An 18,717-nucleotide genomic window follows, 5' to 3' on the forward strand; every position below is an offset into this window, starting at 1 on the left:
GAGTTGTAAACTGCTTGAGCATCACAGGCATACCCCCAAACTCTGTCCCACCTCAGCAAAGGGAGGAAGAGTTATTGGTTAAAGGTCAAATTTCTGACCTTTCATTAGTTGACCATTAAGCTCACCAAGAGGAAGCTCTAGTGGTCATCCAATACCCCAGAGTAATAGAAACTTCACAGAATTATTCCAAGAAAGTCACCAAACAAGCAGTAACAACAAAAATCATCAACAAATGCTGGAGTAGGGTGTGCATCTACTTTCTAGAGTTGCCACATTATGTTATCTGAAATGTCCATTTTCAACAGAAATGACATGACATAGAAATAAACAGAAAAATATATACGTTATTAGAAAAAAATGCAGTCAATAAAAACTGTTTATGAGGGTTCTAGATGCTGAACTTACTAGACAAAGACTTTAAATCAGCTATTATAAAATATGTTCAAATAACTGTAGGAAGCCATGTTTAAAGAATAAGGGAAATGATGATGATGGTGTGTCACCAAATAGGGAATATTAATAAAGAGATAGAAATTATAGAAAAAATCAAGTGGAAAATCTGGAGTCATAAAGGACAACACCACGCAGATTCAATAACAGATTTGTGCAGTAGAGGAACTAATCAGCAGACTTGAAGCTGGGTCCATTGAAAACCGAATCCTCTTCACAAACTCTTCCAAAAAGTGAAAGAGGAGGAAAATTTTTCTAACTTGCTGTATGAGGCCAGTCTAATCCTGATACTCAAACCTAACAAAGACATCACAGGAAAAGAAAACTGTAAGCCAGTATTCTTTATGAATACAGACACAAAAATCCTCAGAAAATTAGCATACCAAATCCAGCAACATATAAAAGGAATTATGTGCCATGCCCAAGTGGGTTTTTTCTCTAGAATGAAATGAAGTCAATCACCATGACAAACCATGTATAGAATAGAGAATTAAAATTACATAATCATTTCATTAGAAATGATCAGAAATTCATTAGAAATGAATGGAAAAGGCATTTGACAAAATCCAATGCCCTTTCTTGATAAAAATCAATACGTAAAAAACTAGGAATAGAAGGGAACTTTCCCAGTCTGTAAAGGGACAGCTATGAAAAACCTATATCTAACATTCTACTTAACATTAAGAGACTGAAAGGAAGAAGAAAAGTTATCCGTATTTACATAAGGCAAGTTCCGGGGGGGGGTACATCTTCAGCATATAAATTTGGGGATCATAATTCAACCCTGAAAATATACTTAAGAAAAAATTTTTCAAAGAAGTGCAGACTTGGAGTGTACCTCTCCATCAGGCAGGGAACACAATGTGATACACCTTTTTTTTGGTCTTTTTATTTTATTTTATTTTATCATTTTTTTTAGGACCGCACCCACGGCATATGGAGGTTCCCAGGCTAGGGGTCGAATCAGAGCCGTAGCTGCCAGGCTACACCACAGCCACAGCAGCTCTGGATCCGAGTCGCATCTGCCACCTACACCAGAACTCCCGGCAACACCGGGATCCTTAACTTAATCCTTAAGTGAGGCCAGGGATCAAACCTGCGTCCTCATGGATACCAGTCAGATTCGTTTCTGCTAAGCCATTACGGAGACTCCAACAAAATGTGATATATCTACACAACGGCCATCAAAGAGGACCCAGCTCTGAGATCCATGGTACAACATGGATAAACCACATTGCACAATTATATCCCTATGAACTGTGTGTGGACAGGCAAAGCAGTAGGGAGAAGAAGTAGGTTGGTGTGGCCCAGGATCGAGGGGAGGGGCTGAGGGTGAGTGACTGCTCATGTGTAAGGAGCTACTTTTTGGTGTGATGAAAACATTCTAAAATTAGTTAGTGTTGATGGTTTCATAACTCTGTGAATACCCTAAAAGCCACTGAATTGTAAAAAGTTAATTGAGCAAATTTTTATGGCATGTGAGTTGTCTCAATAAATCTGTTAAAAAATGGGAAATTGTGATATATATGGTGTAGTTCAAGTATGTTAGAAAATAAACAGGTTTCTGGGGGTTGATGAAGAACTCCTGACTTAACTATCAGTGAGGCAGTGCAGGTTAGACCATCCACTCCATAGCCATAGTGCCTGTTTTTGTTTGTTTGTTTTGCTGGTTTTGTTTTTATTGACGTATAACTAATTTACCATATTATGTTAGCTTCAGGGGTATAGCATAGTGATTCAGTTTTTGTACAGTTTGTACACAGGAGTTCCCACTGTGGTGCAGTGAGTTAAGGATCTGATGTGGCGTAGGTCACAGCTGCAGCTTGGATTCAATCGCTGGCCTGAGAACTTCCATGTGCTGAGAGTACAGCCATTAGAAAAAAGAAAAGAAAAGAAAAGAAAGTTATCAATAATTCCCTATGTGGCACAGTATACCCTTTCTGCTTATCTATTGTATAAATAGTGGTTTGTATCTTTTAATCCATATGCTTTATGGCTCCTACTCCTTCTATCTGGCCCACAGGTAACCACTAGTTTGTTTTCTGTATCATCAAGTCTGTTTCCGTTTTGTGATATTCAAGCATTTTTTAAATTTTTTAGATTCCACATACAAGTGATAACAGAGTGTTTGTTTTTTCTCTGTCTGACTTATTTCACTATGCATAATACTCTCTAGGTCCACCCACGTTGCTGCAAATGACAGAATTTCGTTCTTTCTTATGGCTGAGTAATATTCCATTCTGTACATATATATAACACCTCTAGATCCATTTGTCTGTGGATGGCAATGCAGTGAAATAGTTTAGAGCATCAGCTCCACAGCTACATTGCCTGGTTTCCATTTTTTGGCCCCATTCCTTACTAGCCATGTGATATTGAGCAAGATTTCTTCTTGCTTCTATTTCATTAGCTGCCAAGTGCCTAGGACATGTTCCATGTTTATTTAATAAGTAAGTAGGAAGTACTCAATAAACATTATTGTTATGATGTATCATTTTAATGTATTATCTTGTTTTCATAGGAAAATACTTTCTAGTTTCTAAAAAATAAGTTGGAAAGCCAATTTTGAATTTTTATGTATTATTGAAATAAGAGCATAACAGCTGTCATGTATTAAATGTCTCCTATTCGTGGAGTTACCGCCATGGCACAGTGGTTAATGAATCCGACTAAGAACTATGAGGTTGCAGGTTCAATCCCTGGCCTTGCTCAGTGGGTTAAGGATCCGGCATTGCTCTGAGCTGTGGTGTGGGTCACAGACGTGGCCCGGATCCCGAGTTGCCGTGGCTCTGATGTAGGCCGGTGTCCACAGCTCTGATTAGACCCCTAGCCAGGGAACCTCTATATGCCTCGGGAGTGGCTCAAGAAAAGGCAAAAAGACCAAAAAAATAAAAAATAAAAATAAATAAATGTCTCCTATTTGTAATCAATTTGCTAAATGCTTTTGTGCATAATACTTCTAATCTTTAAACAGCTCTTTAAGATAGATATGGTTTTATGCACTTATATTTGAGTAAATAAAGATTAGAGGAAATAAGAAATTTGCTCAAGGTCCCATGTTCATGGATCAGGGCTGGGACTGGAACTGGGGTCTCCTTGTCCTCCAGCCCATGCCCTACGCACTCCAAGTGAGGTCTGCCCTTATGGCTCATGTTATTCTCCTTTTTGCCAATTAAGTCTTTATCTCAACATTCTATTTCTCTGGGCTTCTTCCCTTCAGCCCTGCCTGCTTTAAGCTCTGCTTCATCTAGGAAGAAAAGCAAGTCCTGGGCTTTAATCACAGGGCCCCCAGCAGCATAGACTCTCAAGTGGATGACAGCTTGGGTTTCAAAATCAGTGCTTTGTGATTGTGAAGTTAGTTCTACTTTGCTATCTACTTTTATTTATTTATTTATTTATTTATTTATTTATTTATTTATTTATTTATTTGCGGGGCAGGGTCGCTCCCGTGGCATATGGATATTCTGAGGCTAGGGGGTCTAATTGGAGCTGTAGCCGATGGCCTACACCACAGAGCCAGATCCAGGCCACATCTGAAACCTATACCACAGCTCACGGCAATGCCAGATCCTTATCCCACTGAGCGAGGCCAGGGATCAAACCCGAGACCTCATGGTTCCTAGTCGGACTCGTTTCCACTGCACCATGACGAGAACTCCTGCTATCTACTTTTGTTAGCAGAAATGTTAATATTGTATATGTCATGACTTTCAAAAAAAAGTAATTTCAAGGTGACCCCTTGCCAGTAATGACGGTGACAAGAGAGGACTTGCTATGTGAGGAGACCTGGGGCCCAGGACCACTTAATTGACACCCACTTGCATATCAAGATGTTTTTCCGTTTTCAAATTACAGATTTGACTATTGTGAATCACAGACAGTCACCCAGGCATGAATATTCTAAGGTGGGACCCTTCTAGATGGGGGAGCTGCCATGTTTGACCAAACTCCTTTTAGAATAATTACCCAGATTCTGGCCTTTGAGTAACGATTAACTAACATGGATAGCACATTTTCATTTAAATTAGCCTCATCGTATGTTCCAGGGAGCTGTGGAGTGCAGTTTTCTTGAAGCACAGGACAATGTTCAGTAAAATAAATGTATCATCTGTGTTTTCCTTTTGGTTGAACTGCCATTGTTCTCCCCTTATTGTGTAGCTTGGAATTTGGCAAATTTCTGTACACTGGGGGTGTTAAGACTCTGTACCACTTGGTGAAAAAAAAAATTTAAAGAAAAATATCCCCGTCGAGTTTTCTCTTTTTGGCATATTTTCATTTGAGTTATTTTTTGTCCAAATAACAAGTATGAAAGCCCCAAGTAGCTTGGGGGTATTTAACATAGAAATAGAAGCAAAAATGGATTCACATCCTTGCTAAGTTATAAGTAAGAAAGGGAAAAGAAATTTTTTCCAGTGAGAGAAAAGCCATCATACTTAAGAATTTTGCTTTTCTTTTTGGAGACTACGTTGTTTTTTTTTTTTTTTTTTTTTTTTTTTTTTGAAGGGGAGGTCTTTTTTTTAGAGCTGCGCCAGCAGGATATGGGGGTTCCCAGGCTAGGGGTCGAATCACAGCCACAGCTGCCAGCCTACACCACAGCTCACGGCAACGCCAGATACTTAACCCACTGAATGAGGCCAGGGAGCAAACCTGAGTCCTCATGGATACTAGTCGGATTCGTTAATTGCTGAGCCATGACAAGAATTCCAAGATTAGCTTTTTGATCCAAATCATTCCATGGCTAATTTAGACATAAACATGCATGCATTGAAACTGCTATAGTAGCATTGAGAATGCAACGACAGGCAATAGCGACTGAAAAACCATAGTTCCTAATAACTCTTTCCCATTTTTTCCCTGTTGCCTAACTTTGTCTTCATCATTGGGGAAAAGGAAAACACTTGCATCCTTTTTCTGAGTTTTTCAAAAGAGCTGCTCTGATATAAACACATAGCATCACAGATAAGTTTTCCTTCCTCATACTGTACTTTTATTCCAGTTGGAGAAGTGCTCAGTAATATGTGCCAGGCTGTGACATGGTGCCTAAGAATGATTGATTAGAATGATACTCTGTCTGGCATTTCCCCTCAGACTGTGGCTTTTATTAATTAAGAAACCCATTGTGTAGAAATAAGACCACCTGGACAAAAATAAGACTTAGGCAGGACTACATTCGCAGTTTGGCATTTGCATCTGTCTGATTAAATATTTGAATGTTTTCACTGAACTGCATTGGAGATGAATTAGATGGAGACAGAAGCAAAAGTGTCAGATTACAGTGGAATTAAACTGTAAATTAAGAGGATTATCAATTTTATGGAAAAGCAAATATAGGGTAAAGAAGTGCTGAAAGCAGTTTTTTAAGATTAACGTAATAGTTTAATCCTATTTTTCTAAATCAGACTTTAGACTTTTGGATTCCAATTATATTTTCAGTAAAAATGATGACAGGAGTCCAGAGAATTTACACAATTTAGTGGTTATGTAATTTAAAATGAACCTAGAAGCTTGGAGTTCCCATTGTGGTGCAGTGGAAACCAATCCAACTAGATTCCATGAGGGTTTGGGTTCGATCCCTGGCCTTGCTCAGTGGGTTAAGAATCTGGCTTTGCCTTGAGCTGTGGTGTAGGTTGCAGACATGGCTTGGATCCTGCATTGCTGTGGCTGTGGTGTAGGCCGGCAGCTACAGCTCTGATTCGACTGCCTTGCCTGGGAACTTCCATGTGTCGAGGGTGCAGACCTAAAAAAAAAAAAAAAAGGCAATAAAATAAAATAAATAAAATGAACCTAGAAGCAGGTTAGTTTTGCTTTCAGCTCCGACATCTTGGCAAAGTCTTTTCAGCCATCTGAGCCTTAGTTTCTTTCTCTCCAGATTCAAAATCATTGCCTCACTTCCTCCTCTCCTCCAAGGTGCAAAAACAAAACACAACACAACAAAACTACACCAGTGTGGATGTACCTGTGTGTGTTTCAGAGTGTTTCTAAGCTTCAACACTCTGCGGAGATTATAGGATGGTATAAGGTGCCAGTTATGATAACATATTAGAAGGATAACATAATAGATTAGAAGGATGAAATATTTGAAATTCTTTGAATTAGTTCAAACTAAAAGGTCATTTTCTTTCTCAAAGCAAAATTAGTGAGTTTTCAGTATTTGTCAGTTTTTTAGACGGTGTCTAAAAATTGGCTTTATCTCTGCCCCCATTGGGAGGTCCAGTCCAGGGTGTGACCTACAGCACCGGGCACTGCGTTGCAAGCTGTACCTCTAGGGTGGTGCACCGTTTGCAGCTCCAGATTGTATGATGAGTGGGTCATGATCCATAGCTTAATACACGTACACCTCCACTGAGGTGTTAAATGTGCATCCACACACATTATGTGTAGAAGATTTGCGTATCTGTTTATCGAGTGGTTCATTTTATATCTAAGGAGAATGTCTATCTCAGACTTTCAGCCCCTGGCGATTAGGGACTTGGAGCTTTTTACTCCCTCCAGACATCGCCCAGGGCACTCTTCCATCTGGGGGGAGCGGGAAGGGGAGACAAAGCCCCGTCTCCCCTTTACTTTCCTCTGACGAGCAAGTTGGCCAGCGTCCTGGCCAGTCTAGGCTGGAGTCCCAGGAACATGGATCTCCTTTGCTCTCTGAGACCTTGAACCCTGCAGGCTGGCTGTTTCTCCTGGCAACCTGGACTATCCTTTTTCCTTTCTCCTAGGAGAAGCAGCCCTTGTGCACCCTCCCCCCCCCAACCGCCCCTTTAGAAAGAACAGAATTCAGTCCTTCCAGACTCTTCCCTGTCCCTGTGCTATGTACTTGATGTGATCCTTTTCCATCGGTAAGGACAACAAGAGACTAAATGTACCAAGCCACCATGGCCAGACCTTTCAGAAACCCAGAACTTTAACCCACAACTGCAGCAACCTGCCAGGAAAACCAACCCCTTTTCTACAGTACATAACCCAGGAAGCCAGGCTGCTGTAAATCAGACTTGCAATTAAGCCAGATCGCCCTCTCCAGAGACAGTCCAGGAAGCTAAACAATACCTTCTATAATCTTCTGCCCCAAACGGCCAGGACCTGATTCCTAACTGACAACTTCTCTAATGTTTATCTCCACTTTCAACCTAAGACCAACCAGAGAAAGCCAAATATGCTCCCCTAACAAACCACTGGGACCCCCAGCATCCAGTCAGCCTGCCTACCGCTTCCCTGGGGCCAGCAGCCTCCAATCAGGTCACAGCCAAAGTCTTCCCTTGTGTCACCAGAAGGCTTTCCCACTCGCTCTGAACACACAGCCCTCGCTTTTCTCATGTGGCGGGTCTTTGTTTATTTCCCCAATAAGGAATATCAGATGTTTTCCTTTATTTTTATATTCAAACTTGAAAAACAGGAGCTCTGATTGAAATATATTTGGACCAGCAAGAGCTTGCTCTTTCAATGCTACTAATTTCCCTGGAGATTTTATTAAGATGAGTTTGCTGTGAGAGCGTTGCACTTACTATGGTGTTTGCCCTAATTTCCTAACTGCAACTCAGCACTCAAGGGGCCACCCTTCTACCCTGGTACATTCTTTCTGAGGCAGAGGACACTGCTACCCCATGTCGTCTCATCACAATGTCTTAATCTTAGGCATGTTTTGGCTAAGATTTAAGTAAAGTGACTCTATCCCTAAAAAAAAAAAAAAAAAAAAATCAGATATAAAATTCCTAAAATAATTACCTGTAACCCAGCAGGCTTTTGGACAATTAGGTAAAATTTGCTATCCATCCTACGAATGCACCATTGTTATAAATTCCTCTGACTCCAATTTTATGTATAAATGTTGCCTAGAATAGTCTTTGACCCCATCCCTTCTCTTCATTTAGAGTCAGAACCTTTCCAGGTACATATAGGTCAGAGGTCTCTGGGACTTCGCAATTGGCAATGTCCGGGTTTTTTCAGTTCCCTTTTTTCTTAACAGCTAATCATACACAGTTTTCACCTTAATCTTGCTTATGTTAATCTGAGCTCTACAATTTCTTTTTCATTTTTGTTTTGGCTGTACCCATGGCATGCCAAAGTTCCTTGGCCAGGGATCAAACCTGTGCTACTAAAGTGACCCTAGCCACAGTAGTAACAACGCTTTGAGCTACACGGGAACTCCTATGAGTTCTTGTATGATGTTTTGCCTACATAGGGTTTTTTGGGGGTTTTTTGTTTGTTTGTTTGTTTTGCTTTTTAGGGCCACACCCATGGCATATGGAAGTTCCCAGGCCAGGGGTCAAATTGGAGCTGCAGCTGCTGGCCTATACCACAGCCACAGCTATGCCAGATCCAAGCCACATCTGCGCCCTACACCACAGCTCATGGCAAAACACTGGATCTTTAACACACTGAGCAAGGCCAGGGATCGAGCCTGTGTCCTCATGCATGGATCCGAATCGGGTTTGTTAACTGCCGAGCCACAATGGAAGCTCCTATGCACATGTTCAAAGCATCACCCTTCCTGACTTTTTCCCTAAGTTTTATTTGCTGCTATAGATTTACTTGATTCCTGATCCCCTTCTTTCTGCTCTTTGCTTTCATAGCTGGATCTAGTTTTACCCTGAATCTTCAGTCGTGTTAATCATGGTTGATCATGTGCCCTCAAAAATTATATATTGAATTCTTAACCCTGCGAGTACCTCAGAGTGTGATTATACTTGGAGACAGGGCCTTTAAAGAGGTAGTTAAGTTAAAATGAGGCTGTTAGGCTGGTCCCTAATCCATTATGACTAGTGTCCTTATAAGAAAGGGACATTTAAACAAAGAGGGGTGTACGTGCACACAGAGGAAAGACATGGAAGGACAGAAGATGCCCATCTGCAAGCCAGGGAGAGAGGATGCGAAAGAAACCAAACCTGCTGACACCTTGATCTTGGACTCCAGCCTCCAGATCTGGGTGACCACACAATTCTCCTATTTAAGTCACCCAGTCTGTGGGGTTGTGTTATGGCAGCCCTGGCAAACTAATGCCATCAGTGACTTTCCTTACGTATCGATCTGTGACATTTCCTAACTGCCTTCAGCAAAAATGTTCCTCTGAGCAGTCCTATTTTCCTCCACAGAAGAAAATATTTAAAGCTCAGTTAAATGAATTTTGTTTGATTAGGACAAAATTCAAGTGATTTTATGTCAAGCTTCAAGCATCGTAATTTTATCATCACCTGAGCACATCATGGAATTGGGTCTGTAGCAACTATGATGCAAGGAAAGTGTAGAGGCCAAGAGGTGAAGACAAATTGGTTGACAATAATCAATGTATGGATTAGCAGAGTTTGGTTTAAAATGTGAAATATGATGCTGAGAATGCTTTCTTCTCTGTTGATAAATTTTTTTCACAGGAACATCATTACTTTGAGGTTTGTCACCTTTTGTAGACACATTTGAGGTGTTGATAAAGGCTTTTGCAAGCCAGTAGGATTTCATTTCTAAACTTCACTAGAAAGTGGAATTATATGTTACAAGATCTTTCTAGTTTAAGAGAAGAGAAGGTAAGCAGTCTATAATAATCAGCTCTTAGAGGTGTATTAAAAATATGAATGAGGCTTGGTTACGCAAAAGCGGACACATCACATTTAACACCTCCCCATGAAACCTCACATAAATGGCAATTAAGAAATAAAAATGGGAGTTCCTGTTGTGGCTCAGCAGGTTAAGAACCTGATGTAGCATCTGTGAGAATGTGGGTTTGATCCCTGGCCTTGCTCAGTGGATTAAAGATCTGGTATTGTTGCAAGTTGTGGCATAGGTTGCGATGTGGCTCGGATCTGGCATTGCTGTGGGTGTGGCGTAGGCTGGCAGCCACAGCACCGAATCGACCCCTGGCCTGGGAACTTCATGTTCTGCAGGTGTGGCTGTAAAAATAATGATAATAATAATAATACTATAAACCTACAAATAAAAAAATGGAGGGCAGCAATAATAACAGAAGACAACATCAATGTTTTTTGGAAATGGAAGAGAATTAGCTGGCTTGGCAGATGCAAGAAAGCTGAGAGTGAAGTAAGTCTCGCAGAGACTTCAAAGAGAAGGAATTTCACGTACCCGGTACTACAGCAACTAAAAAAGTATGTAGCCTCAAAAAAGAGGCCTGCCTGTCCTGACATTTTAGGGAGCCCTGAGAAAACACTAGCCTGACAGTGCACCCAAGAGTGAGGCCTGTCAATCATGGGCTCTGCCCTTTCCCACAGAGTTTCCAATGATAACTCAGTTCTATAGGACTAACATCTAGGGGTCACCTCGCATTGGCGAGACCTTCAACTCTGAAGAAGATAAAACAAAATCAGAAAGAATGCTGTAGTTCACAGCAAACAGAAAAATTGGGAAGCAAAGGCCAACTTAATAGCTCTAATATACTCAGAGCAATAAGAGAAGAGAGTGCAGCCGTGAAAAGAGAATAGGATGCTTATTAAAAGGAACAGCCAAAGAGGCAGGGCTCTCAGCAATTAAGAAATGTGATTTGCAGAAAAAGAATTTAATAACAGTATTAGAGGCTAAGTCAAGGAAGTCTCCCAGATGGACAAACAAAAAGACAAAACTGGAAAATATAAAGTTGTGAAAATTCGAGGTGCAATATAACATGTCCAACATAGAAACATAAAGAAATTCCAGAAGAGTATGGAGGAAAATGGAGGAGAAATTACTAAAGACATTATACTAGATAACATAAGATTGAAAAATGTGAGTTTCCACATTGGGGGGACCACTGATTTACTCTAAGGCACATTTCCATAAGATTCCAGGAAATTAGAAATAAAGATCTTAAAATTTTCATCATTATCATCATAGCTCTATTTAAATATAGCACAGTTACTTTTAGCACGTTTGATCTTCTTGGAAACTCTTGAGGGAAGTAGTAGTATTTTATTCTCTTTAGAAAAGAGAAGTCTAAGGCACAGAACCATTAAGTAACCTGCCCAATAGCACACAGCTAATAAATGCTAGAGCCAGGTTTCCAAACCAGGCAGTCTGGCTCTGTTTTACACCCCTAACCAACACACTGTACTGACTACAAAGCTTATAGAAGGAAAAATAAAAAAAGAAATCCAAAGGCATCAACTTGTGCACTACTGGGGGGAAGGTAAAGTGGTACAGCTACTGTGGCAATTTCTCAAAAAATTAAAATTCTATGTGGGAAAAGAAAAGAAAGGCATCAGATTTCCCAACAGCAGTACTTAGCATTATAATGCAATGGATCAATGTTTTCAGAAGTCTACAGAGAAATTATTTAATACCTAGATTTTTTGGTTTTTTGTCTGCACCCACGGCTTATGGGTGTTCCCAGGCCAGGGACTGAACCCATGCCCCAGCCGTGACCCTAGATGCTTCAGTGACAATGCAGAATCCTTAACCTGCTGCACCACAGGGGAAATCCTGGAATCTGTGCATAGTCGAGGCTTCAGTCAGGTGTAAGAATAGCTTCAGATTTTCAGAAATTTGATTTTGCCTGTGATGTGTCCTTGGACATAGATAATCTTTTATCTGGATTAGAATCCAATAATTAGGGAACCTCACCCTGGGCAGAAGTCAAGTGAAGTTCCCTGATGAGAGTTGTCCAGCACACCCCAGACAACAGCCCGTTCACAGATGGCTGCTGAATGGTTCCTTCAAAAAGAGAAAGAAAGAAAGAAAATAGAAGCTTATTTGATGTTTTGGGCAAAGGGTAGAATAGCACCGAGAGATTTTACAGTACTCTTTCAGTGCCGTAAAGATAAGGGCATTCAAAAATTAAGCCAAAGAAAAAAAGGGCAAAAAAAAAAAATCTACACGTGAAATGAAGTGTAACTGTTACAACTCGGTAAAATACGAGTTTACCCAGATGTAGGAAGGGTTTGTGAAATGAGCTGAATTGCTAGACAGAGAAGAGGGAAAAGAAGTCATCACCTTGCTAACTTGCTACCTTCCTTGATAGGAAATGAGTGACAGTCTAGAGTTAATAAATCAAAGAGTAGCAATATAAACATACTATCTAGATGTAAGCAGGTAACTTTGAGAAAAAAAAATTGAAAGGAATTAGCGGGGGATTGGACTCAGGACTGGGGAAAATTGAGTCTACTGCTTTCATGATAAAACTTGTAGTAATGTTTGATTTTTTAAAATGGATATTTCTTAATTGAATGCAGATAGCAAGGGAAATAGTTAAGAATTAGTTTGGCTTTAGTTTTCTCCTCTAAAGACTTTGTGTAAGCAATCAGTTTTAGAAGACTTTAATGAAAATAGGACCTAGTCTAATTTGATGCTGAAAAGTCTTCCATGCAAGTGGGGTGAGCAGAATATCTGGGGAGGGAGGAAATGGGCCTGTACCGGTTGGGGCACTTGGATTAGGAGAGCTGGCGCACACGGCGGGATTAATGGGGCTTGAAACTGGGAAGTCCATTTATAGATGACTAGGATGCCAAATACAGCTGAGGTTTAACTGAAAGGCAAGTGCTGATGACGGGTTTAGAATGCCACGTGATGCTGTAAAAACAAACAAATCTCTGTTTTCTAAAGTCTGTGTAGCCAGAAATGAGAATCAGAAGCTGTTGTCTTGTGGGCAACTCAGATACCTGCGCTATTTGTTTCTCTTCTCAATTTTCTGAAATGAGTGTATTTAGGGTCAAGGAGGTAATATTTCAGATGAAACCCTTAAACATATAGGCATGATCTGCTCTGCGTGAGCTGTTGGAACTTCCTAAAAAATTGGAATTATTTGCCAGACAACTAATAACATTGCCTCTGTCTCTCTCACGCATACACACACATAATTGTTTGGTCTCTAATGCCCTGTAACCATGTGGATTTTGTATAATGTCGTTTGTGTTGAAAATACCACTTCCAGACGTTCCTGTTGTGGCTCAGTGTAACAAACCCAACTAGCATCCATGAGGATGTGAGTTCAATCCCTGGCCTCGGTCAGTAGGTTAAGGATTTGGTGTTGCCATGAGCTGTGGTTGTAGGTTGAAGACACAGCTCAGATCCAGCGTTGGCTGTGGCTGTGGCTGTGGCATAGGCCAGCGGCTACAGGTCTGATCTGACCCCTAGCCTGGGAATCTCCATATGCCCCTAAAAAAGATAAAAAAGAAAAGAAAAAGAAAGTTGGGAACCAGGAGGCTCTTTTGCACTTGTTTGCTCCTTTTGGCCACAAGTCTGTCATCCAGCACCTCTGCCATGTATAGATGGACAAATAAGAAAGTGTTTAAAAAGCCTCACTCCTCATGGAAAAGCCCCTTAGCAACACTTCCCTGGGGGCAGAAGGTAGGAAGGGACAGGAGTGACACTTCACAGGACAGCCTGCTCTTAAGGAAAATTTTAAAATGTTATTAAGTGGTACAATCACTACAATCGCTTTAACATTTTCCCCTGGGGCTGTGTGCCCTATTTTTAGAACAAAAGATCAACTCTTTCCAAAGATAAGATGCCCCTAAAGTCAGCTTTCAAAAGACATGAAAGCGGTTGGAGGGGGGAAGAGCAGTGCCTGCTGTATGAGGCACCCATAACCTCCTTTGAAAAGGAATTCCGTGTGCTGGTAGTTCTCCCTGTCTGTGCGGCAGTTTAACAAGAATCGAACAAATTTATCTAACAACTTGAACAGGTCACAATAGCCTCTTTGGGGAGTGTTGGTGATTTAGGTACATTTGAGATGTGAATATCTGGGGTGTGGGGTTTTTTTTTTTTTTTTTCCTTCCCTTTCCATGATCTTGGGATTCTTGAGAAAACCATGGTTTTCTCTCAACCCCTGGGACCTAAGCGAGGGCTTTTGAGTATCTCTTAATTGCCATTCAGTCTTTGACTTACTATTTATCAGTTACCTTCTTAAGATGAAGTAATACTGAAATTGTTACCCAACAGATTCCTTTGCCTGGTGGGTGGCAGCAAAGAAAGGGTTTATTCACAAGGCAGCCAAGGGAGGACATGGGAGACCTGGTCTCAGATCGCCTCCCTGCACCCCAGGTGCTTGAGATATTTATGGGCAAAAGCAGCAGGGTGGTCTTGGGTGTGGGGAAAGGTGATTGGAAGTAAGGAAGAGGCTATTTTATAGCCACACCTGCGGCATATGGAAGTTCCCAGGCCAGGGGTCAAATCTGAGCTGCAGCTGCTGGCCTGTGCCTCAGGCATGGCAACACTGTATCTGAGCCACATCTGCAACCTACGCTGCAGCTTATGGCAACATCAGATTCTTAACCCAGTGAGCAAGGCCAGGGATCAAACTTGCATCATGGACATTATGTTGGGTTCTTAACCTGCCGAGCCACAATGGGAACTCCCTGGAAGGTATATTTTAAAATGGAGGCATCTAACACAATCTGAGGATGGAGGTTTTGGCCCTCTGAGTCAAAAGGTCATTCATCAACCACCTACACAGGGCCAGTTTTAGTGTTCGTGGTCCCATCCAGCCTTATGTAGCTCCAACTTGAACTAGACACAACTGACTCCAAGTTCCTGGAAGACAACTCAGGCAAACATTGTCTTGTTTAGGCGATATGAAGCTTGGGGGATATGCAGTCTGGAACAAAATAATTAAGGTGAGCTTGCTCAGTGAAGGCAAGCTGCAAAGCAGAGGGATTTTGAGCAAGCTCTAAGGCAAGCTCTGGAATTTCTGGTAGCCATCCATTTCTGTTCACTCTATGGGACACAGTCTCGGGATGGTTTTTTTTTTTTTTTTTTAACTCTGAGGCATGGTTTCAAGATTATTTGTGGACAAATGACTGGCACCAGCATAGAACAGGGTGATGATAGGATCAGCTCTAGATTTTGACACAAATCAGTGGGTGGGTTTCATAGAAATTGAAATATAAAACTGATTGGTGCAGCTACTGTGGAAAACATTAAGACCCAGCCATCCCAGGATTGGGTCTCTAGCCAAAGAAATGCAAATAAGATTCAAAATAAATATTGAAGCAATATCTGCACTTCTGTGTTCATTGTACAATTATTTCCAAGATTATATACCTTATAACCAAGATATGAAAAGAACCTGACTTCCATCCATGGATGAGTGGAGAAAGAAGATGTAACACACACACACACATATATGCACACACACATACATGTATGCACTACGGAACGCTACTCAGCTGTGAGAAAGGAAATCCTGCTATTTGCAGCAGGAATGGATGTTGAGGGCATTATGCCTCTCGAGATCCACCAGACACAGAAAGACAAACACTGTGTGATACTACTTACATGTGGACTCTGCATTTAAAAACAACAGGACTTCCCTTCGTGGCTCAGCAGTTAACAAATCTGACTAGAATCCATGAGGATGCGGGTTCAATCCCTGACCTCGTTCCATGGGTTAAGGATCTGGTGTTGCCGTGAGCTGTGGTATAGGTCGCAGACGCGGCTCGGATCCCTGTGTTGCTGTGGCTGTGGTGTAGGCCGGTCAAATAGGTCCAATTTGACCCCTAGCCTGGGAACCTCCATATGCTGCGGATGTGGTCCTGAAAAGCAAAAAAAAAAATAGAATAAAATAAAATAATATAAAAAAAATAAAAACAACCGCAAAAGTGAAACTCATAGAAACAGAGAGTAGACAGGTGAGTGCCCGGGACAGGGGGTGAAGGGAAAGAGAGAGGTTTTGGTAAATGGCAAAAGTTTTCAGCTCTAAAATGAATGAGTGCTGAGGATCTGATGTATAACATCATGACTGTAGCTGATAACTCTGTAGTATGTGCTTGGAATTTGCCAAGACGGTAGGATTTAAATGTTCTCACCCCTGAAAATTAAATAAATTATGAGACGATAAACGTGTTCATTAGTCAGATGAGGGGATTCCTTTCACAATGGATACGTATGTCAACTTTCAATCTCTTACAATTTTATATGTGAATTATGCCTCAAAGCTAAAATTTTTTTAAGAACGAAAGAAGCCAGTAGACTGAAAGAAAGAAAGGAGAAAAAAGAAGTATGAAATCAATATCTCATCTTCAAATCTCTTTCTCACCCCAGACTATTTTAATATATGTACTGTGGTCACACAGTGTAACAGGTGTCCCTTAGATGTGGCTGAAGCTGGCACCGTGTTTTCACACCAGTCTCTGAGGGTGTCTGTCTTTGGCACCCAAGATCACTTGGGCGATCTTCCTGGCTTCTTACTGTTTATCCTACATTGAATCATGAAGTCATAAAGCATGGCTGGTAAAAATACTTTACACGCTGTCGTGGGCTTCACTCTATCCAGTCATTGGTCCTCCAAGCTTCCCTTGAATAATTCAAAAGATAGAGTCTCCTGTTTTACAAAGCAACTCCATCCATTTTCAGAGCACGCTAATTGTTGCTTCTACTGCGTGTCAAAATCTTCCTCTGTTTATAACTCATTAGTTTTACTTCTGTCCCTGAGCCCTGATTCTTGCTGAAATCAGCTGTTGTGTTCCTGCCTATCCATTATCACAGACTCCACGACCCTATCCACTTCTCACTTAACATAGATGTTTGAAATTATTCACATTTCAAAATCCTAGTATATCTGTATAGCCTTCCACTTTCAGACAGTACGAGAGCAATTTTTATTCTTTTCTCCCGATGGTAGTTTCTACTAGGCTGCCACTAGGATGCTTGCCCTGCCTGGCCCGCTGTCCCCCTCGGTCCCCACCCCCATTGCTGTTCCCACTGCTCATCAGGGTCAGCATGTAGTGAGGATTAAGAAGAGGAAAGCCCGACTCTCTCCTTCCACGGGATCTGCCCACACCAGCTGAGTGCTTCCTGACAGGTGCCTGCAGCACCCTCATAAGTGTGAAGTCAGGAAAATGTTTGGTTGAATTCTAAACACGAGGGCATTTATTTGTTTTGGGTTGCTATTAATTTTATAATACATTACATGCTCCAATGGACATTTTTCCAATATTCTCAAAAGTTTAATTAATACTTCCATGTGGAGTGGCATCTTTATGAGGACCTCTACTGAGAAGTGGAATTAAGTCTGTGATTTGTATTCCAGTTTGGTTGCTGGGGTGTCACACAGAGCGCCTGGCAGGGTCATGGTGTGATATGATCAACAGGATTAGTCCTCTTGTTAGGTTATAGTCTTTTAAAAAAAAAGGAAAAACAAACAAACAAAAAGCCTCTAGGCAAACCTAAAGACAAATTATAGAGGGAATTACTCTCTGAGGTTCCTAGGAATTGTGGAGATTCTTATGCTGCAATGGCATTTGGTTCTGAAAAGTAATATCAGGTGGGTTTTCTCATACCCTTGACACGAAGTCCCAGAGGAAATTGAAATAAGCCATCCAGATGAGAGGAGAATTTTCATTACTTACTAATCAGACCAGCCAACGAAAAGCTGACTGTCATGATGAAATGTTTTACCAGGCATATTTTCAGTCAAGTAAAACCAGAACCTTCCCTCTAGTCCTTAGAAAGAAACTGGAAGTTAATCCGAGACGAAGGCCTTGCAGTGATGGATAGAACCCAGGGCCTCTTCCTGCCTGAAGATGAGAACCTGAGGGAAAAGGGCGACTGGAGCCAGTTTACACTGTGGCAGCAAGGTGAGCGCCTGACTTCCAGAGCCTTCTCCATACCCTGATGGGAAGGGGTGCTTCTGGCATAATTTCCCAGGGCCAGGATCCCTGGGAAATCCAGATTATCCAAATCTACCCATTGTTTCTTGAAACTATGTATGAACGCTCTGTGTGTGTGTGTGTGTGTGTGTGTGTGTGTGTGAATTCATGTGTGCATATGTGCATGTGTATTTGGATAAACATATATATGTATATGTGTTTATACATACACACACACATATTGTATTTTGTGTATATATATATATATATATATATATATATATATATATATATATATAAATTGTATTTTGATATTCCTGGCCTTTCCTGGTAAATGACTTGTTACAAAGAATTGCCCTGCCATGCATGCACACCTGAAGAGCCCACCATGTGCTCATCAGCACTTTAGAAAGAAGCTTCCCTGAGCCTTTGCTCCTGTACAGTGGAGACGATGCTGGGGCCTAAATGGTATCCCAACAGGAGAAGGCTGTTAGGAATGGTGACACACGAGAATGACAAGTCCAGAATAACTAGTGTCTGAGCTCAGCAAGAACAGGAAAGGGTTCTCCGTCAACCTGATATTCCCTGAGCTTAACCCAGGCCCAGGTGCATAGGCCAGGCTCCAATATGAGTGTATCCATCTGTCCTCAGAATGAAGAGCTTTGAATCTTATCTTTAAAGCTCTCTCCAATTCTCTCCTTGGAAATTCAAGTTAACCGGGGTTAGCAATAGCTGTACAAAAACTAAATCCACTTTGAAGACTGAACGGCACGTG

The 18,717-nt window shown here is 41.2% G+C and overlaps 1 protein-coding gene across 1 annotated transcript in view; it reads left to right on the forward strand.

The window, feature by feature from the left end:
- Positions 1-18,717, forward strand: part of ASPH (aspartate beta-hydroxylase) — a 176,723-nt gene that overhangs the window by 142,805 nt on the left and 15,201 nt on the right. The window contains exon 23 of the mRNA XM_047783864.1: positions 17,795-17,930. Within this exon, the coding sequence (XP_047639820.1) occupies positions 17,795-17,930 (136 nt within the window). The remainder of the gene's footprint in view (positions 1-17,794; positions 17,931-18,717) is intronic.

This window comes from Phacochoerus africanus, chromosome 6 (genome assembly GCF_016906955.1).
Source record: "Phacochoerus africanus isolate WHEZ1 chromosome 6, ROS_Pafr_v1, whole genome shotgun sequence".
NCBI lineage: Eukaryota > Metazoa > Chordata > Mammalia > Artiodactyla > Suidae > Phacochoerus > Phacochoerus africanus.